This window comes from Lepisosteus oculatus, chromosome 21 (genome assembly GCF_040954835.1).
Source record: "Lepisosteus oculatus isolate fLepOcu1 chromosome 21, fLepOcu1.hap2, whole genome shotgun sequence".
NCBI lineage: Eukaryota > Metazoa > Chordata > Actinopteri > Semionotiformes > Lepisosteidae > Lepisosteus > Lepisosteus oculatus.
Window position 1 is genome coordinate 1,351,674 of NC_090716.1, and position 21,777 is coordinate 1,373,450.

A 21,777-nucleotide genomic window follows, 5' to 3' on the forward strand; every position below is an offset into this window, starting at 1 on the left:
GAGAAGGAGAGGGGAGATTGAGGATGAAGAGAAGGACCAGTCAAGAAATCAGATTTATGACACTAACTTTTAATAAAAATTCTGCTGAAAGAAATAATACATTAACACATGTAAGAGACATACATGTATGATGAGAAACAAAAAATATAAATTTAAAATACACAATCAATTGTCCACATTTAGCAAGTTCATAAGTATAGGAATAAAAGATCAATTTGCTCTGAGCAGTTAAAGTCAGAGCCCAGGTGGAAGGAGCTCAAATTCACTGAGCAGGGGCAGGTCATGACAGACCTTTCTTGACTTCAGTTTTCTTCAAAACGTTTGAAACACGTTGAGCATCAAATTCAACCTTGGTGATGGTCATGCTGGTCAAACAGGGTAAAAACCATGTAGTGCATCAGCCAGCTCTCTGTAAGTGTTAAAACCATCAGTGTTCACTGTGCTTTTGGAGAGATTACCTCTGTCCTGCAGCCTCACCCTAGTTTTCATTCTGCTCCATGGACATTTCTAGAACTTGGTGCGCCTTCGAGTTTTTCCTGGTGCTTGAATCTTCTCTAACGTCAGACCTGACTTCCCTCTTCACAGGCTCGCTGCCCTGTGGTGAAGCAGTGTACTTGTGGCAGGTTGGCTCTTCTGTGATTTGTTTACCCAAGGCTCACTACCTGAATAAACTGGAATGGGTTTTGTAAGAATCACCGTTTCCTTGCAGAAAGATGTATAACTGCAGAGCACAGCTGTGAGTCTGGCTGACTGGTCGCAGGTGTAACAGGCCAGACCAGCCGGTGCAAGAAGAACAGCCCCTGACTGGCAGCACTGAGCTTCCTCCCTCTGCAGTGCTGTCCTGCAGGTGGGTGTGAGGAGCAGTGCTGAGCTCAGACGAGCCCAGAGAAGGATCCACAGCAGCCTCGTACGCCTCTCTGATTGAACCCGGGTTCTACTGTTACAAGCTGGGCAGTTGGCATACTGGGAGAAATTATTCAAAGACTTTCTCGGGTTGCAGTGGTTAAAATCACCCAGGATCAAATTAGGTGTGTGGGGGGACAGAGATTTAACACATTACAAGGGCTGTTTACTGTCTTTGTATCATTTGCTTTGGGGAATGTAAACAACGGTTATGGACATCTGGGGGAATTCTCTGGGCAGATGAAAAGGTCTCCCTGATACTGAGAGCAAGTCAATATCAGGCAGACAGAGCCTCTCTCACACTGTGACAATGCTGATACACTCCCAGACAGTTCTGTCTCAGTCCAGCACGAGCAGGACGCCAAACCCATCAAAAGTCGCACAACCTCACAGTGAGTGTCTGTGGGTGTTGGTGACACTGAGTGACAGTGGGAGTCAGCGAGTGTTGGTGAGAGTGGGAGTTGAGTGGGAGTTGAGTGGGAGTTGAGTGGGTGTCAGTGGGTGTCAGTGGGTGTCAGTGGGAGTCGGCAAGTGTTGGTGGGTGTGACAGTGGGTGTTGATGGAAGATGATGGGTGTGACAGTGGATGACAATGGGTGTGAGTGAAAGTCAGTGGGGGAGAGTGGGGGAGAGTGGGGGAGAGTGCAAGTGGGTATGAGTTGAGTGGGAGTTTCTGGGAGTTGAGTGGGTGGGAGTAGGAGTCAGTGGGTGTGGGAGTCACTAGCAGTGGGTGTCAGTGGGTGGGAGTTGGACTGAGTGGGATTGAGAGTGAGTGGGAGTGAGTGTTCCTGGTCTCTTCAGGTCTGGGTCCTGCCATCAGTCAGACTCCTTATTGAGCTGAGCTGCTTCTGGGCTTCTCTCTTCTTCAGGGGGGTTGGAGTCTCTCTGTAACAGAAAGAGACACTTTCACTGGACTGCAGTCTGTCTGTGAGGGACTGTCAATGGATCAGCGTCTACAAACCCACAGGGGATAAGAGAGCCACACACTCCAGTTCTGTGTCAAACACAACAAGACTGGGCCTTGATACAGTATGTTGTTATGAGGTTTTATCAGATATTGTTAACAGTGGCTATTTCATTAGAATAGTATGAACAATTACAACAGGCTTTTACTCAGAGTGGTAATTTTGGAATATAATAAACAGAGGTGATTTATGAAAGCATCCTCAGATCCAAATACAAAGAAAAGGAGACACTAATAACTGCTAATTAAAGATGTTCACAGCCTGGCCATCTGGAGCAGCAACAACTCAAGAGCCTTTAGCAAGAGAAGAGTCTGGTGTTAAATACCTCCTGTGTGGCCCCATCAGAGCCCAGTGAAGGCTTGAAGCTCCTGTTCCTGAGGGTGACCTGTGTCCGGGACAATCAGACAGGGGCATCAGGAACAACACCAGCAAACAGCTTATTATTAATTTATTCATCTGTTATTAGTATTAATATTATTATTATGATTATTATTATTATACAGCCCTGCCTGTGTCCTGTGACAATATTCACACCTTGATCAGTGGCGACAGCTTCATCAACAGGAGAGTGAAACAGTCCTGTAACTCACCTTTCCTGTCCTCCTGTCCATAAACTCTCCTACAGTCTGCTGCCCCTCATTCCGAATGTCTTTTCCTGCTTTTATTGTGATTTTGTTCTCTTTTCCTTGTGTTGAGATTGTTCTTCCAAGCTCAACATTGTAGACTCCTCATGCAGCTCTTTCCTCTCTCACATCACAAGACAAAGCTAAACTGAGTTATTCCTTTTGTTCTTTAATGCAGCCACAAGCCTACCATATAAAAATGTCATTCTGTTCAGGCTGGATCAAGTCCCTCATTGAAACTGTCAGCCCAGGTGTCCTCACTGAGATACAGAGGACGACTGAAACAGTCTTTGGAAATTTCACTGCACACTGACTTTCGATTTCCCTGATGCAGAACTTTCCCAGGCATCAGCCCTGGACAAACAGGATCCAGTCTTATCAAGTGCAAACTTATAACACTCATCAGTATAAATGCCTCTCAGCTTTCTGGACTCAGCTGCTATTGGTCTTTTTGTCAGTCCTATTAAGAGCAGGACAGAAGAAATTGAGAAGTATACCTGCTGTTTTTGCAATGATTTCCGTAATGTGGATAATTTTCCCTTAATCCTGTAAAACAAGTGTTATTTTTAGTTTTTCATACATATATATTGCATTAATTTAATGTTGAAGACTTTTTTATACAGTACTTAAATGTTTTTGCTTCAGAAGGGCATGCTTGCTGAAGTTTAAACACAGTTGAAGAGAGGTGGATTATTTCTAGAACTTAATTAGAATGACTTTACACATTATTACCCTCTGTGAAAATGCAAACGAATGATACATAACAGACTTTATACTCATTTATATTAATAATACTTCAGGTTTTGAGATGACTGGAAACTCCTTTTTTTTTGTTACCTTTGTATGTTAATAAAAACACATAAGTAAAAAACCACAGTTGAAATTCTTTCCTGACACTTTTCAGAATACATTCTGCTTTGTTTATAACAGCTTGAAATCTAATTTCCTGTACATACATATTCAAAGTAAGAAATATCTGGATTTTTACTTACCTGGGTTTGTTATTCTTATCTGGAGAGGAACAAGAACAAGTTTAGACAAACTACACATACTGTACCCTTCATTTTAAAATCATCAAAAAGAGAAAAACCAAAGATGTTGTAATCTCAAGGTTATCTAAAAATTAATCAAGTCTGTAAGGAAAAACATTGGTGTCACAGAGTTAATGAGATACATATATACATAGATATACATATACCTGTACCTGTACTTCATCCCCACAATTGTGATGAGTCAACAGTCAACAGAGCTGAGCAGTACAGTACCTGTACATACTGTATACAGCAGCACATATAGAGTACAACACCACCCAGTTTGGACAAGAGCATTATCCAGCCTGAGGTTGTGTTGAGATTAACAGAGGCTGATAAATCAAGTGTCTCCTTCAGCTGTGACACTTCCTTTGTTACAAGACGTGTATGTCTTTCTGTATGAGACACAGCCAATTCTGTTTTCACACAACATGACACCCATATTCCCAGGAACAGGTCAGAGCTGTGAATGGTGATGTAAATAAGTTCCCAAGCACTGCTGATGTAATGCACAATGCTAAAAACAACATTTTTCAGTTTAACTGATGTGATGAGTTTCTGGTAACATGATTATTTTTGTGTGAATTGACTGCAGTGTTTTCACCCAAGCGCACGAGCTTCGGTTTAAAAGTATAATATAACAGCAAATGTCGCACTGCGGCACTAATTAATAGCCTCTGTAAATTCAACAGAAACACAGCAGCACTAATTAATAGCCTCTGTAAATTCAACAGAAACCTAAATAAAAGTGTTGTGGCTGAATGGACACGCAGCTTCATTCCTGAAGTGCAACACTGACAACAGGAAACCAAGAAACTTTCTGCAGAGGGCATTATCTCTCACCAGACCATCTGCTGTCTGGTATATCTACTGTATATATCTTCCAGTTTATCTCATTTCTGGTGTCATTTTGCCTCAGTACCTCTAGGAAACTACAGCAGGAACCTGCCTGTGTCCCTGGCTGTCAGACTCTGAGATGTTCCAGACTTACTGTGATCAGTTCAATTAAGGAAGGACCTTCTGTGAAGAGGTACCTGTAGGGTGAGGGTGTTTAAAACCCTTTAGTGATCCTGGCACCCAGAGCCAATTTCCATCTGGATATTCTCCCCTCAACATAACAGAGGCCTGGTTCATGTCTTACACTGAAGCTAACCCCTAGGGCATTACATGTAAACAATCACATTTCTTTTATCTCTTACTGTGTCCTCTCAGAAGACAAAAAAATCCAGAAAAAAAGCAAAATAAACAGCAGGCATTTTTTTCTGGCTTCAAATATCAATTTTTCAGAAGCTGGTGATCAAATGAAACAATCAAAAATTTCACCTCAGAATTCATTACTTCACTTTGTTTCAATTACTCAAGATCACTTTATTGGCCATATACAATTTTTTGCATTAGGAATTCATCTTTTCACAGACCCCAGCTTGCTCTCCATGAGACACAGACAGGGAGAGAAGCTGGGGGTCAGAGCGCAGGGTCAGCCATTGATACGGGACCCCTGGAGCAGTTGGGGTTAAGGGCCTTGCTCAGGGGCCCAACAGAGTAGGATTCCTCTGCCAGCTGTGGGATTTGAACCAGCAACCTTCCAGTCACAGGCACAGATCCTGAGCCACAGAGCCACCGCTCCACTTAGATAACACAGTTTATTTCACTGGGATCAACAGCATCCAAGAACTGAATGCCTTGTAAATGCCTGGAATTCCTGGTGAGACAGGTTGAGCTGCTTGGTCAGTGGGCAGCCTCCTGGCCACAGCAGGAGGAGACTCGAACCCCATTCAGAAGGAGTCAAGCTGTAGGGCAGAGCTGGGTGACTGACTTGTTTATCCCTCCTGATCTTCAGTTACTGGAAAAGCTTCCAGTAAGGGTATCAGTTGAGTGAAATTGTAAATACTCAACTTCTTTACAAATCTCACATGTATTTTATCATCTTACATAACTGTGTCAATGAAATCCTTTCCTAGAATGTACCAACAGCTGCTTGTATTTTTACCACAGATGTTAAAACACCCTTCAGTTTTCTCCTGCTCTGTTTCTGTCCTCCATTACTACTGTATAAAGGATAACTGCTAGAACTCAGGACTGAGATACTCACAGTAATTATACATCAGACGCACAACACCGCAGATCACAAAGAGGGATTCACAGGGCACGACCACCAAGCGAAGATCTTTCACAGCTCGGTAGCCTTTAGCTGGAATTCAAGACATTGATACTGGTAAACAAGCAAGTGGTGGCAGAACTTCTGACATTATTATTTTACTGACTCTTTTTAAAACTGCTTTTTAAAACTACTGACACTGCTATCACATTTTATGGTTATACTGGTGTAGTGATAAAAGGTAAAAAACATTCCACAGGCACTAAATGGCACATTTTAACAGCCAGAAGTGTTAAGAAATTGATTTGGTCTGCGTGCTCTAAGTTTACTTTGGCTTATGAATACAACTGTTTATCAGTAATAATACTAGAACTTTCTTCAGAATATTTCCACACTCTGGGAGTGACTCTTCACAACAAGCTCATCATGTCAGTTAAATGCCAAAGAATCTCCACTCCACCGGCTACAAAGAAACTGCTCATTCATGTCCTTCACTGCTGATCCTAAACATGTACAGTAGATTGATCAGTTCAAACTTTTTCTTTTTTTCTTATTTTTTAATTCCTTTTTTTTTCATTTTTTTTTCATTCCTGTCTGGTGCGTATGATGACATTAATAAATAAATAAAAGAGTTTGCAATAAACGTTTTGTGGAGAGATGGAACCAAGCCAAAAGAAATTTAAATAATAAAGGTTTATCTAAAGTTGAAGGTGAGGAGGAAGATGAAGGTGTGATGAAGGAAAGGAAGTGCAGGTGCTCTAGAGAGCAGCACCTCATCAGTAAGAGTGGTGGAGGCAGTGTCCTGGCCTGGGCCTGGAACTGGCTCTCCTCCTGACTGATGATGAAGGAATGGATTCTGACAGGGACACAAACATCAGGTCTGCTGATGGAGCAGAAAACCCTTCAGTATTTCTAGAGTTGAGCTCCTTCATGCAGGATCACAGTGACCCAGAGCACACATGCAGATCAGAGCAGAAGACTCTTGGACTGAACAAGACTGAAATCCAGTAGATCCTGAAGACTCCCACCCCAGGAAACAGCAAGAACTGCAGGCAGCTGCAGCAGAGGCTTGCAGAGCAGCTCAGTGATCACATACAGAGCTGGGGGAGCTCATAGGTCACAGACTTCATGCAGGTCTTGTCTCAGAGGGATCTGCAGCCACACTCTGACTTCACTCTCTGACACTGTGGGCATGGAATTTCCCCAGATTTACTATAATCATCCATATTGATCTCATGATCAAAATGTGACTTTTTGAATTTAAAGCAAAAATAACTGACTTTGCTGTCCCCATGCTTTTATAAGACACAGTAAGTCAAGCGTTAGCAGTTTCTAGAGAAAAAAGAATCGCGGTGAGATATACCTGCCTTGCATTTTTCCTGTTTATATGATATACTGTACAGTAGAGATACACTGCTGCATGAATTCTGAAATATTAAGAACAGCTGGGAGATTTATAAACAAACAGAACACAACAACACTTAGATGTCTATATGAAATGCATGTACAGTATGTGTAAGAGATTAAGAAAAGTATTTTAGTTTATCTCACTGTATACAGTATATAGTGTGTTAGACCTCATGATTCATATTTTCACTAGGAATAACAACACCCAGGAATTAAGTGCACTAACAGGATTCTGGGTTCTTCTCTGAAAATCTGGCTGAACCCGCTGGGCTGAGGGCTGACCTCCTGGCAGAGGACGAGTGAGTCTGGACCCCCCTGCAGAGTGAGGGGTGACCCAGGGGCAGCTGCAGAGGGGGAGATGGGGTGGAGGAGGGAGGCAGAAAGACGTAGCGAGGGAGAGAAAGGGATCATGTACTCATGTATTTATAGTGTTTTAGGAAAGGACATGACGTCAGGAGTGATTTCTCATTTCTGACAATAGAGTCTGATGGAACTTGGCGATCGTCATCCCTCCCGAAACTCACTTTCACTAGGAATAAGAAAGGAACATATGTGAGAATGTTGTTTGTTGATGACAGCTCAGCATTCAATACCATAGTGCCCTCAGAGCTTGTCATCAAGCTCCAGGACCTGGGACTGAACACCTCCCTCTGTAACTGGATCCTGGACTTCTTGACAGAACGTCCGCAGGTGGTGAAGGTGGGCACCAACAAATCCTCTACCCTGACTCTAAACATTGGAGCCCCCCAAGGCTGTGTGCTTAGCCCTGTCCTCTCAAACTCCCAGGCATCACTCAAACTCCATCATTCAGCTTGCGGACGATACAACAGTCATCAGTCTGATCACAGATGGTGAGGAGTCTGTGTACATGCAGCATGGTCCCAGGAGAACAGCCTCTCTCTGAACATCAGTAACACTAAGGAGATGATCGTGGACTATAGGAAACACCAGGGAGGAGATCACACACCTATTTACATCAAAGAGACTGCAGTGGAGAGGGTCAGCAGTTTTAAGTTCCTGGGAGTCAACATCTCAGAGGACTTAACCTGGACCCACCACACCAACACCAACACCGTGGTCAGACCAGCACGGCAGCGCCTATTCTCTCTCCGCAGGCTACAAACGTTCGGCATGCCGTCATATATCCAGGCCAGCCTCTACAGGTGCACTATTGAGAGCATCCTGACTGGCTGCATCACTGCCTGGTCTGGGAGCTGCTCCGCCCGGGATCGCAGAGCACTGCAGAGGCTGGTGAAGTCAGCGCAGCTCATCACCTGCTGTGAGCTACCAAACATCCAGGACATCTACTCAGCTAGACGTCTGAAGAAGGCCAGGTCCATTCTCAAGGACCCCAGTCATCCCAGTCACAAACTGTTTTCCCTCCTACCATCCGGTAAACGGTACCGAAGCATTCGGTCCAAGTCCAACAGACTACGGAACAGCTTCTACCTCCAGGCAATAAGACTGCTAAACAGCCAACCTGTAGCTCCTTCAGCAGATCACCTGTAACGGCTACATGGACACAGTACTACAACTGCACTACTGTATATATTTCACACACCATGGACACACAGCTGCTCTACTCATATTGAGTTTTATTCCATTTGTTACATTATTATCCGTTATTATGTAACCTTATTTTCGTAACCTTAATTTTGTGATTTTATTTATTTTTGTGATTCTTGTTTTTTGTGAGCTTGCAGAAAAGACATTTCATTGCCAGCAACTACCTGCTGCATGCTGTATTATTGTGCATTTGATAAATAAACTTTGATTTGATTTGAATAACAACACCCAGGAATTAAGCGTAGTGAAAGGATTATGGAGTGTTTAGTCACAATGTGGTTTAGCCCGCTTGGCTGAAGGCTGCCCTCCTGGCCAGAGGACCCCAAACCACCAAGGCAGAATGAGGGAAAGTGTAGAGAGGGGGAGGGGAGTGTTCTGTGATGCATAGCTTGAACTGTGGGTTGTTGCAGCAGTTGGAGAGAAAAGCTGGAGGAGTGCTTGTTCAAGGACATCTGTATAGATCTGCTGTATATAAGGGAGGCTGTTTGCTTCATGAGACAGGAATGAGCTGCTGAGGAGGCTTCAGTCTGGAAGGAACAGCCAGAATTGCTCAGCAGCAAATCCAGACTTTGAAAGAACTTGATCTTGCAGATATTACAGAGAAATCAGCTCTTGGGAAGACAAGATAAATTGCTGAAAGAGCAGAACTCCTATAATTGAGTTTAAGTAAATGTATCGATGATAAATGAGCAGTGTACTAAAGACTGATTTGATTGGGTGATGTACAGTGAGTCCTGTGGGTCGTTGCAGCAGTTGGATAGAAAGCTGGAATGGTGGAATGGTTTAAGGGGATCTGTATAGGTTTACTGTAGTAGTTCAAGTAGGGAGCTGCATCAGCGTGCGCAGGCTGCAAAGGAACAAGTAAAGGTTTATTCCCTGATGAAAAGAGAAGAATAGAGACACAAGGATTTGGCTGTGGAGCCTTCTTCAGGTGTGTGGTGTGTCGAAACGCTAGGGTGACTGTATAAGGGAAGCAGGCATCAGCTGATTGCTTAATGAGCCAGGAATGAGTAGGAATGAGTTCATGAGCTGCTGAAGAGGCTTCAGTCCAGAAGGAACAACCAGAATTGCTCAGCAGCAAATCCAGACTTTGTGAGAACATCTTGCAGATTATAGAGAAACCAGCTCTTGGGAAGACAGAGTAAAGAGATGAAAGAGCAGAACTACTATAACTGAGTTTATGTATTTATATTGAGAAGTGACCAGTGTTACGAAGACTGATTGGGTGATGTGGCGTCTTGCTGAATACTCCAGTGTCTGGTTGTGTTAGTGATTAATGAAGATAAGGAAGAGTTAGGGGAAAGGTCTGAGCGAGTGAAACATAAAGAGAAGAGCAGAGAAACCTAGGACCATGCAGACTCCCCCAAGAGAGAACCAGTGAAACACCCAGTAGGCTGGAGTGTCTGTGAGATTGAACACAGAGCAATAAAAACACAGAACACTAAGGTGACACGTTGGCAGAGCTGTGTTTGTGGTCGTTATTGAGCTGGAAGTGTCACACAGGCATTTGAACTGAAGAACAAAATATTTTACTAAGAATATTTTTTTGCACCTTCAATACTTTAGAACCTTTCCTAAAGATGAAGAAAAGTTAACAGCTCATGTTACATAGAGAATAGTAGATGGATCATTATTGTCACTTACTTGCTTTCAGAATTAAATCTGTTGCGAGTGCAGTGGAATTCACTAAAGGCAATCCAAGGATCCCCAAGAAGAAGATCCACATTAAAACACCTGAAAAGCAGAAAGATGTTGTTATTGAAGAGTGTCTGAGCAAATGGGTTTTACAGGATGAGCTCACAGCTGTCCAGGGCTGAGTTTCTGCTGTGATTGTGAGGAGTGTAGAACACAGTGAGAACAGCAGGGAGGGGTGGAGGAGAACAGGACAGATGAGCCAGATGTGTCACAGGGTCAGTCTGAAGGAGGACATGAGGGGCTCTGGGACACTAAGCAGCAGGAAGTCAGAATGTGAACTGAAACTGCAACATTCACACACAACTACTTAGAAGAAACATTTGATCACAAACTGTTTAAAATAATACTTGTATAATTCCTACTGTACCATCTTCATCTTCCTCTGTAAAGACTGTCCCGACAGCCAGAATCCAGAGAAACAGGACTTCACACATGAGTGCAGGTCCCCCTGTAATCATAATTAATAATCACTGTAATTACCTGAGAGTCACAGCAGATGTGCACCCAGAGTATCCTTCAGAGAAACACAATTTCACACTCACATTTTCAGCAGATACTACATGCTAATTTGATTCATGATTCAGTTCACACAAGCTTCATCGGCATGATGTCACACCGGTGTGCTCAAGCAAACAGGACAGGAGTTTATAGAATATCAGCACTAAAATACTACCAGACGTGTTGCTCTACTGACTGAAAACATCTTTCTTTCAGATTGTTTGTACACATTATGGTGTTTCTCAGTGATTCACTCTTGTTTGGATAATTTACACTTCTGGAAGTCTGTTGGTGTAGGAAGTTTCTGATCAGTCTGTTTGAAATGACACATTTTCAAGGGGACCCCCTGAAATGGGGGGGCCCTGCTGGGCACTATGATGTCAAGAAGCACAAATGCGAGCTCCTCAATTTGTGTTTCCTAATCTTAATCATTATTTTTCCTCGTTTCACCCCTCAATTCTGCATATCGTCTTGGAGTTACCTAGTCATGTTTTACTTGATTTGATCTCTGTGTGACTTCTCATCACGCCTGGCTCACCCAACAGAACAGAAGCAGGTGACCTGTGACCTCCGCCCTCACCAGCGTCAGGCAGCTGTTTAACTGGTGCTGCAGCTCTCATGGCGGCTACAGTCCTCAGAAACTGGACTTCACTCATTCGCTCAGTGTTTGACTGGCCTACTGCCACTTGTCAAGAGGAGAGCTCTTCAGTTCTACAGCCCAAAGACAGATGAAAGACTCAATGATCTTGGAAAGAGCACTAACGACTGGTCATCTTCAGTTGTGTTGTTGGAGTAGAAGGTACATGAGCTCTGCATGAGATGTATTGATTTGGAGGGGAGGCTGAGGTATAATAACACCTGAATTACTGGATTTTCGTGCACAGGTCACTGTGAGAGAGGAGATCTCCACCTGGCCAGACAGACGTGCAAAGGTCACTGTGAGACAAGAGATCTCCACCTGGCCAGACAGACGTGCACAGGTCACTGTGAGAGAGGAGATCTCCACCTGGCCAGACAGACGTGCACAGGTCACTATCAGCTGCGATCTCAAGAAAGGAGTGTGTGTGTTTTTCTTCATTTTGACCAGGGTTGTTCAGACAGTAGGCAGACGTGAGGCACAAGTTGATCAACAAGATCAAAATGATCAACGGGAAAATCAGATTGGAGCTAAGTGTTTATCCTTGTCACAAAGTGTGCTACTCTGTGGTTCAGGGAACTCTGATATCCTGTGTAAAGAAACCCTCAGTTAACAATGCCCTGTCCTCGTTAGTGGGTGCATTTTTAGAACAGGGAGACAGGTTCAACTGCAGGTTGAATTCTATTTAGTTTAGAAGACATCTTGTCTCTTCTTCTGTGGCCTGTGTAGGGGTTATGTAAGAGTTTGAATACTTGGTAGCAGTCTGGTGTTTTTCTGGGTGGTGAGGACATGAGGCCTCTGGGACTCCTTGCTAGTAAGTTTGTAGTCTAAATAGTGTAGCTTGTATGTTGTTTGTTTCTGTTGTGTGTTGTTAGTGTGTGTATTGTCATTGGTAATATTTGTTTAAACAAGTGTGCCTGAATGTATTCTTTTCACCAAATCTGTGCCACACAGAACAAAGAGCTCATGTGCCTCTAATTATACCAACCACTCAGGGATATTCTTGACAAAATCTTTACAAGTAGGAGGTTTTGATTATTTATTTTAATTATTGGTTCATCTGCTTGGTCATTTTGTGATATTTCTCTAATTTCATACTCCCCAACTGGTAACAATGTGCAGAATGCATTAGTATGAGAGAGCCCTGCATACAGGCCTGTGAGAGTTACACTGTGATGCTGTGTCACACTTGAGATAACTCTGGGCTGGTGCAGCAGACTTACTGCAGAGGAATGTGATGTGTTAATGTGTGACTCAGGGTGTGTGTCCAGGCTGTAAGACCTGACTTACGCCCTGCTAGTTCTCTCCAGGACTGGAGCACTACTGTCCACTCAGAAGATACAAACCCTGGGGAGTCCTTTCCTCACAGCAGCTGAAGAGCCGCACAGGGGCTGTCAGTGGGGCTCAGAGGAGTGGGGGGCCTGTTTGCTCAGGACTGTGGAAACACTGGGGTGTGAGTGCAGCATGATGACATGCCCACAGGATGTCCTGATTCACATGAACTGACAGGTGGGCACACAGGAGGTCAGCTGTTGTCAAAACCTGCTGACTGTCACACACTCGCCCCTGTACATACCTCTGAGAGTGTCCAGGACACTGGCCAGATACAGCAAGCTCAACACAAACAGAACCATGGAGAAAATCACAACTGCAGCTTTCTGACAGAAATCTGAAAGAGTAAAACATGCATTTGAATCTTATTATAAACCAGAAATATCTGAATAAGAAAAACATGCAAGAGTCCAGTATCGGGGCAGAAAGGAACATGCTGTTCACCTACTGTACACACAGGCCCGCTGCCCATTTCAAGATCAAACTGAGGGTTTAGTCTGAAGGGAGTGTCCCAAACTGACAGGCTGGAGGAACTGAGTCTCTTTAGTTTAAAGGGAGTGTCCCACACTGACAGGTTGAAGGAACCGAGTCTCTTTATTCTGAAGGGAGTGTCCCACACTGACAGGCTGAAGAAACTGAGTCTCTTTAGTCTGAAGGGAGTGTCCCACACTGACAGGCTGAAGAAACTGAGTCTCTTTAGTCTACACTTCCCTCTCCTTCAAAACTAGAGCAGCCACCTCTGCAGCTTGAGCTAATTTTGAGATCCATCTAATGTGCCCACACAGCTCCCTCAGACACCTAAGCTGTCCATCTATCCATGACTAACAGCTGGAGTGGGGAGTCTGTTCCCATGGGACTCCAGAGGTTTCCCCTTGATTGGAATTTAAGGGTTTTTTTCCCTCCAGTGTGCAGTCAGACTTACATACTGTATAGCCTCCATGTCTCATTTTCATCCGTCCTTCAGAGGGTGTCTGTCTCTTTAGTTGTTATATGTTTGAACACTTTTGTTTGTCCTCACGGGTGCTGGGGAGAGAGTGGTGGGCTGGGGGGCCATCTCTTGGGGGGCACGAGAAGCTCATTCCTATCTTGACCTCTTCTGGGGAGGCTCTCTCAGTGTAAGACAAAAGGGACCCCTGACCAGACTGTCCTCTGCAGCTCCAGCTTACTGATTCTGCTCCTCTCTGTCCCCAGAGCTCTCAGCTCCCAGGCGTGAGGCAGCCTATGGGGCTGAAGAGATAAACACCCCCGACTCTCTGAGAGCCACTTGAGGTCCCAGTGCAGTCTGGACCCTTTCCTGTTCTTTACTGTTCCTGCTGCTCCCAGTGAATTATTCTTGTGATGTTTTGTAGTGGCAGAGCACCAGTTCTTGTCCCAGTAGATGTTGACTCATCAGAATCCTGTGAATCTGTATTTACAACACAGTCGTCACTGTTCCTACTCACCTCCACATCCTCCCCGGGCTGAACAGATCCTCTGAAGTGTCAGAGACACAACCAGGGCAATAAGAGCTACAATCAGCACAGTCAGATAACCTGGGAACAGAAGAGTGGATCAGGAAGGGCAGATCTTTTATAGAACATGCAGGACTGAGCACAAAAGAGTTAGTAACGTACAGGTTCTGTCAGCCCTGTGGAAAGTTGTCTTACAGGTACTGATGCTGTCAGTATAAAATCATCCCAGTTTAAACACCACTCTGTACACTGTAAACAGTGGGTGAGGTTGGAAGAGTGCTCAGTTTGGACTGCATCTCTAACTGATAGGGAACCTGGGCTGTGGGCAATGTAAGGTCACCATCAGCAGAGTGAGATACAGAAGGACACCCTTCGCTATTGGAGCTGCTTCTCTTACCATGATATTGCCGCTGAGAAGTCTTATTGAGGATCTACAGTAGCTCCTTGTGGAAAGTGGTTAGAAAAGGTGCCCTTAAACAGGGCATATATATACAGCACATAAGCCCTATACCTGTCCCATCACTCCTGACTGGACAGAAGAGGGATCAGCTGTCTGTGATCAAAAATACCAAAGAGCATTAAAATTAGGGACCTGGAACATCAGGACCCTCATGGACTTTCCACTTAATGAACAGTGACTTAGTTCTGGAACAGAAAATAAAAAGAACAACATCATAGAGCTGGTTTTGTCATCAAAGATGGTATCATCATTTGTCATCACACCTTAACAAGTTCACTTTGCAAGGTAGGACATGGAAATGTCATTCCTTTCTTTTCCAAACACTCAGAGCATGTTCTCATCATCACTAACACCTTACAGTATGTCACCATGTCCCAGAAACATCTATGGTCCAAACACTGGAACCCGACTGACTTTGTCATTGTCCATGTCTGGAATGACAAAGATGTCTGCTGTGACAGCTGTTCATGATCACTGTCTTATCCCTTTAATTTCCTCTTTCTAACTGGCTCCCACACCTTGCTTGTAAAAGATGAAATGTGCATGGAAAATCAGTTTTGGAGGATCCAACCAAAACAGAGTGTTTTCAAATATACATTAGGAGAAAGCTTTCAAGCCTCACCAGAAGAGAAGTGTTGAGCTTCACTAATACCTGCAAAGTGACACTTGGAATGTATATAACAAAACACCAGAATTGGTTTTCTGAAAATGACATAGTGACCTATGAACCTATTGATCATAAGTGTGAATATACAACATCAACAAGGAAGGCAGAGGTCAAAATAAGAACTTGTGACATGAATATCATGTAGTTTACAGTCAATGCCATGGAAATTTCACATATTACAAACATAAACTTTATTTTTGATCACTTTACTGCCACAAGGACTATTTTATGGCCCAAACACACAAGTCTTATTGAGAACTAAGGAAGAGCTCACCTAGACAAAGAAAGAGGGGCTTCTTATCAATTTTAGGAAAAAGACCACACCACTACAATTGATGGTCAGCCTGTTGAAATTGTTGATGACTATAAGTACTTGGGACTGGTCATTGACAAAAACCTAAAATGGGACAAATGTTGGGACACGATCTATAAAAAAGGCCAAAAGAGACTCTTCTTTCTTAGGAAACCCAGGTACTTTAAGGTAGATAAAACTATTCTTACACTTTTCTACAAATCATTCACTGAAAGTGTCTTCACATCCTGCTTCACTTGCTGGTGTGGAGTAACTGTAACAGGCTGCTAAATTAGTGAATATAAGGAACAAAATAATTGGGAATAATCAAATCAACTTAATGACCTAGCAAACTATGAACCAGTTGATCATAAGTGTGAAGCCACAACAACAACAAGCAGAAATTAAAAGAAGAACTTGTGACATGACTATCATGTAGTTTAGAGTCAAGGCCATGAAAATTTAACATATTAAAGACATAAATTAATTTTTAATCGCTTTGCCGACACAAGGGCTATTTCATGGCCCAAACACACAAGTCTCATGAGACCTAAGGAAGAGCTCACCTAGACAAAGAAAGAGGGGATCCTGATGAGAATTTTGATCATCTATTCAATCTGGACTCCACTGTCAACACTAATATATTAAATTCCAAGCTACAACACCAGTGAAAGAGAAGCCTGGAACTCTTACAGCACATGAGGAGGTGAAAGTCTTCACACAAATATAGAATGACAGAGCAGCAGGAGGAGACAGAATTCCTACTGAAATGCTTAAGCACTGTGGACAGGAATTAACACAACCCCTCCACACACATACACAACTGAATTGTAGAGGTCATCCCAAATCAATTCAATGATTTTATCAATCACCTTTCAGTGGGATCTCTGTACATGCTTCACAGGCAAGATCACTGCAGGGATCCTCCTGAACCATTTCATTCTTCTTGTGAAACAGGTTCCACTGGAATCCCATTATAGATTCAGTACCTGATCAATCATGTCCAACAACAAGAATTCCGTCTAGGACTTGGTGATCTTGGATCACCAAAATAATAACATTTGTCCACACTGAATGTCAACGAATATTCAGCTGAATAAAAGGACTGGAGCTGTATCAGCTCTACTGTATGTATCAAGTCAAGGGACTGATACAGCATCACTGTTCTCTCTTAACCAGGAACCACAAGCACAGCAGCTGTGATCTTCTGCCTTCAGCTCTGCTGGGCTGCTCATGTCCTCCTGATGGCAGACTTACAAAGAGGGTTCTTTTCTAGCAGCTTAGCCAAGCAATCCCAAGGACTGAAGAACCATTTCAAAGATATAGTAAAAGTAAATATGATTAGATTCAACATCAGTATCAACTCCCACTCACACTATCAGTGTGATTATGGCGCTTGACTGAACCAAGTGGAGGAGGAATATCTGGGCAGAAGCTCAGAAACTTGAGATCCAAAGGAGTCCAATGAGGCAGCAAGGTGAGGGTGTTGAAGAGAGCTCACCATGACTGCACTGAGCACCACAACCAAGACAAGCTGATATCTCCTGGGACAGCGCCTGCTCACCCTGCCAGAGAGAGTGGGGGTCCCACACTGGCCTTATCACTCCCCTGGGGTCACGAAAGACACTCACCCTCGACCCCAAGACACAGCCAGTGACTCTACTGCTTCGAGAGACACACCTGAGTTAACAGCTGCAGCTACTGACACAGCCCAGTGCTCCTGACCTCAGTGTAGCTCAGGAGATACAGGCATGAGCAACGGGCTGCAGATAAGCTCCAGTGGGCCAGGATATCAGCTGGAGAACAGACACAGCTCCCTGGCTCTGCTCAGGACCACAGACTCCAGGCCAGAGCTCTCTCCTGCACACAGTCCTGCCTTTAAAGATCTTACATCACTGTGACTGTGTCTGGATGTGCCAGCTGTAACTTAATTCACATTCAGTGTGGTCATGTGTTGAAAGTCTGCTGTGGATCTGGTGTGTTACTGGAGTACAGTACTTACCCACTATGAGCCTTTCTATGGAAGCTCTGAAAAGGATGAAGACAACAGTGTTGCCAACTGAACAAGCGAAGGGAACTGCAGCAGAAAGAGAACAAAGCAGGTACAGTATCTGTTAGTGCCACACAGTCCCTCTCCCCTGCTATCTTCACCTATAGTGGGCTACCACCCTCCAGCTCTCCCTGGCTCAGTGCCTCTGACAGTACAGGTGTCTGCACACAGCAGAGACCAGAGTCCACACATCGCTGTCCAGGCCTGTGGGAGGGACAGCAGAGTCCCAACCCTGTAGTGTGACCTGGCCTGGTCAGCACTGGGCTGAGAGACCTCTACAGTCTCAAGCTGCTACTGTAAGTGGTGCTTGTAGATGTATTGATTCAGTATAAAGACGTGTTGTTAACTGTTTCTCAATCCTGTTCCTGTCCACATCACTCTGCAGGAACATTTTGCTGCCCATGGTCTGCCCACGATTCAGGATGTAAGAGACCTTCTCTCGCTGTCTGGTGTTTCTATTTTGTGTGTCTCAGGTTCTGCTTGGCCTTGCAGTGTCTCCTCTGTCACACTCTGAGGTAAGAAGAACATACCTGGTCTCCTGATGCTTTGAGAGAAGTTTGTCCACACGGAAAACACTGAAAATAGAACAAAAGGATATTTAGACAGTGAAGCCATCTAAATGACCACATTTAAAACACTTATTTTTAAAATTATGATATTGTAAAGAAATACTGTGTTCAACAGATTGTGTTCAGGAGGAATTTGTGAATATAAATTATGACACCACTTCCTGAAACACTGCACTGTAAACACCTTCATCTTCCTGCACCCCTCCTCTCCCTCACCTCTGCTCTGCAGCTGCCCCTCAGTTGAGTCACTTCCTGCAGGAGGGTCCTGAGGTCCTCGTCCTACAGCCAGGGAAGCTGCCTCCCTACAAGCAGCTCACTGGTATTTCCTGACTATCTCTCTCTCTCTGCACAGTACCAGCTTCAAAACCCTCATTTCCATTAGCATGGCTCCTGTGTCTCATTCTCTCCCCTAAACCCTAAACCAGAGTGAGCTCCTGTCTACCTTTCTTACCGACTCTATGTTTTCATCTCTTCTCCAACCAGAGTGAATGCAAAATCATTAAAATTGGCAGAAACAACAATTCCTTTTCGACTTCACAGGCTGAGTGACGTTGTTCCCTGGAGACAGAGGGCGTTTCCCAGGAAGGAAAGCAGTACAAACACTACTTTTAGTGGTACAAACTGGCACAAATGTATCTGAAATAAATCTGGTGAGAGTCATTGTTTGTGCTGATAGTAGGCAGGGGATCTTCTGCCAAGAGGGTAAAAATATCTTAGGTCTAACTCCTCAATAATTAAATATTCTTAAATTGTGAATCAGTATTTATACAAAGCACATAAATAACTTCCTGAGCTTAGTTTTATGTTGAATTAAAGCAGGACTGTATCAGTAATAGATCCAGCTGCTTTCTGTGGTTCTCTAGAAAACTCTGTGTTCTTATCAAGTGTCTGTTGGAGAGAGATTGTGAGAGTCTGTTCTCATCCCTCCCAGTGCAGTCTGGGCTTCTTTCTCTACTGTATGTCAATCACATTGTATTCTGGAACTGAAACCTAGCAAGGAGAGAGGCTAGATCTGAGCTCTTCACACCAAATCTCTCTCTCCTGGATCTGAGAAAGCAGCTGTTCTTACCTTGAATATAAACCCCGCAGAGAGAGGAGAGCAGTGATGAGGCACAGGCCAGTCCAATACCTGCTGTAACACCTGTGTCTGGTGTGTGGCTCTTGAAATACTCCCACAGAGCAACTGGGAACACAGGGAAAACAGAACAGAAACAAAAACATCTTCCCCTTCATTTCCTTTATTTAATCAAACTCGGCTCCTGTGTCTGAGGTTTCTATGACCTGCAAGTGTCACTGTGAAGGCATCACTCCATTACTACAGCAGAGTAACAGGGAAGGCTGTGTGTATCTACAGAAGAGCACTATGAACAATTCACACACTTCTCCTGATAGATTCAGTGTCGCAGGAATAAACAGGGACACAATCATGACAACAAGCTTACAGGGTGTGAGCTATTGTGCTGTATTGCACTGTTTACATACTATGAATTTGATTTTAATGTGAACACTACAATATGGCACTGTAACTGTTTTGTAACAGCAGTAATACACTGGCTTTATAAGTGACCAGGAGCACAGGACCAGTCCACTAAAAGGGCCTGTCCAGCTGGTTACAGACTGAATACTCCTGGTCTGACTGTATACTGGCCCTGAGAATCACATCACACTCACACACTGGAGCAAAGACAAGCAGCTCAGCAGCCACTATACAGGACCTCAAACATGTGTGTGTCTATTACTGTAAATACAAGAGTTAACAGCTAATATTTCTCCGAGATTGGAAATAGAAACAGTCAGTTTTAATTTTACTTACCAGACCACATCTCTGTTATCACAGCAAAATGAATTATTGAGAAACTGATGGAAACCGATTTCTCCTCTGGAAAAAACAGACACAAACATACAAACTTGTGAATTAGACACCAATCCTCTACAGTGTCACTGAAGTTTAATTTTAACCAGCCTCTGTTAAAAACCACTACAATTCACACACTGCTTTCATCACCCTCTGAACTCAGACTCTCCATGCTGAAGGAGAGGAACTTCACCTCAGTCCAGACCCTCATGGTGTGATCGAACACACTCAGACTGCAGCTGAGCTGATGGCCAGGAGTCACCAGACTCACTGATTCTGTGGTCTAGTTCTACTGCTGAGGCGCTTGGTTCAGTTCAGTCATGTCAAGACAGCAGCAGGGATTAGAGAGGGAAAAGCAGACAGATTCCCCATCCTGAGGTCCTCCAGAGAACACAGCAGCACAACAGATACTGTCAGTATCATTCACAGATACACTCTCATAACCAGTACTTAGTCAGTCTATAGGAAAGATCATGATTCAGGATCTGAGCGAAACTGAAATAATAAACTGTACTGTATATTTCTAGAGATCCAGTTACAGGGACAAGGAGATGAATAAAGACCCAGAAACATTCCTGTGCAGAGTGTCTACAGTGAGTTGGAAAAGTGTAATCACTTTTTAACCAGAACCATCCAGAGGGACTTAAGTATGATCTAGAGATGGAGCTCCTTTAAGGATCTGATCTTTGAGTCTGAGCTCCCCCTGGTGGTAGATACGGGTACAGAACAATCTCAGGACCAGAACAAGACGGGAGACATTAACTGGTAAATCACAGAAGAGCAACAGTTACAGCAAACACAGTCCTCAAGGGCTGCAGGGCTCTCTGGTTAGCATTCCACCTCTGAATTAATGGGAGCAAAAAAGTCTTAAAGTGAACTGTGAGCAGACTTCATGTACTCTTGACCCTGTGTTCTCATTTAGTGTTCAGGTTAGTAATGTCACAGCGACATCTTTTTTCCAGATGAGTAAGTAACACTGCCTCTTTGACACTGAAATATTAAAGCGTCTTTATTAATCACTATTAGACATGTTCACTTACCAAGGTATCTACTAAGTAACTAAGCTTCGGTTTGTCCTGAATTCTTCCTCTCATGTACAAACAGATCCAATCAGAGTGGATCAGTGTACTGTGCCTTCCTTTTTCTGGTCACAACAATGACCTTTTTAGGAAAGTATCAGAACAGCATAATATGTGCTGGATTTATATTTATCAATTAGTCTTTAAATGTGTACAAGCAATTAAAAAATTGCTATTTCATATAGCACCTTTAAAAGCTTCTCAAAGCGCTTTACAGAGCAACAAAAAAAAAACAGTGAGAGATGGTTAATGGGGTATGGAATACAGTAGGAAAACCAAGGCTCCACACAGAAGGTATGAAAGAGATCCCCGGGGACAGAATTCCAGAGCTTTGGGGTGCAGCAGGAGAAGGCCCTGTCACCCATAGTATGTATACAGGCTTTTAGGACAGGCAGGAGATCAGAATTAGAAGACAATGGTTGCTAGATAGGGAGTAGAAAGATTGTGAGGTGCCATGCAGAGCCTTGTACAGTAAGTGAGCATCAGTATTTTGAAATAGACATGAAACCTGACAGGAAGCCAGTTTGAGGAGTCCAGGATAGGAGTAATGTGATTACTTACACTAGACCTGGTCAGGATTCTGGCTGCCGAATTTTGGAC

General features: G+C 43.7%; 1 protein-coding gene across 7 annotated transcripts in view; it reads right to left on the minus strand.

Annotated features, from left to right (window-relative positions):
* Window positions 1–48: 48 nt before the first annotated feature.
* The window catches only part of LOC138224433 (uncharacterized), a 30,716-nt gene continuing 8,987 nt past the window's right edge, over window positions 49–21,777 (minus strand). The window contains exons 8-21 of one of the 7 annotated variants that reach the window (XR_011182931.1): window positions 20,057–20,122; window positions 19,313–19,426; window positions 18,205–18,249; window positions 17,627–17,701; window positions 14,197–14,286; window positions 12,999–13,091; window positions 10,655–10,735; window positions 10,237–10,326; window positions 5,614–5,712; window positions 3,483–3,501; window positions 2,988–3,036; window positions 2,458–2,614; window positions 2,193–2,252; window positions 1,761–1,787 (exon numbers count right to left, since the gene is read on the minus strand). Coding sequence is in view for 5 of the 7 variants with exons in the window: in XM_069181739.1 (XP_069037840.1) it covers window positions 2,790–3,036; window positions 3,483–3,501; window positions 5,614–5,712; window positions 10,237–10,326; window positions 10,655–10,735; window positions 12,999–13,091; window positions 14,197–14,286; window positions 17,627–17,701; window positions 18,205–18,249; window positions 19,313–19,426; window positions 20,057–20,122 (1,019 nt within the window). In the remaining 2 variants the exon portion in view is untranslated. Of the gene's footprint in view, window positions 1,788–2,192; window positions 2,253–2,457; window positions 2,677–2,763; window positions 3,037–3,482; window positions 3,502–5,613; window positions 5,713–7,200; window positions 7,371–10,236; window positions 10,327–10,654; window positions 10,736–12,998; window positions 13,092–14,196; window positions 14,287–17,626; window positions 17,702–18,204; window positions 18,250–19,312; window positions 19,427–20,056; window positions 20,123–21,777 lie in introns of those variants that run through there. The other 6 variants (XR_011182932.1, XM_069181740.1, XM_069181741.1 and 3 more) reach the window with 6 other exon arrangements.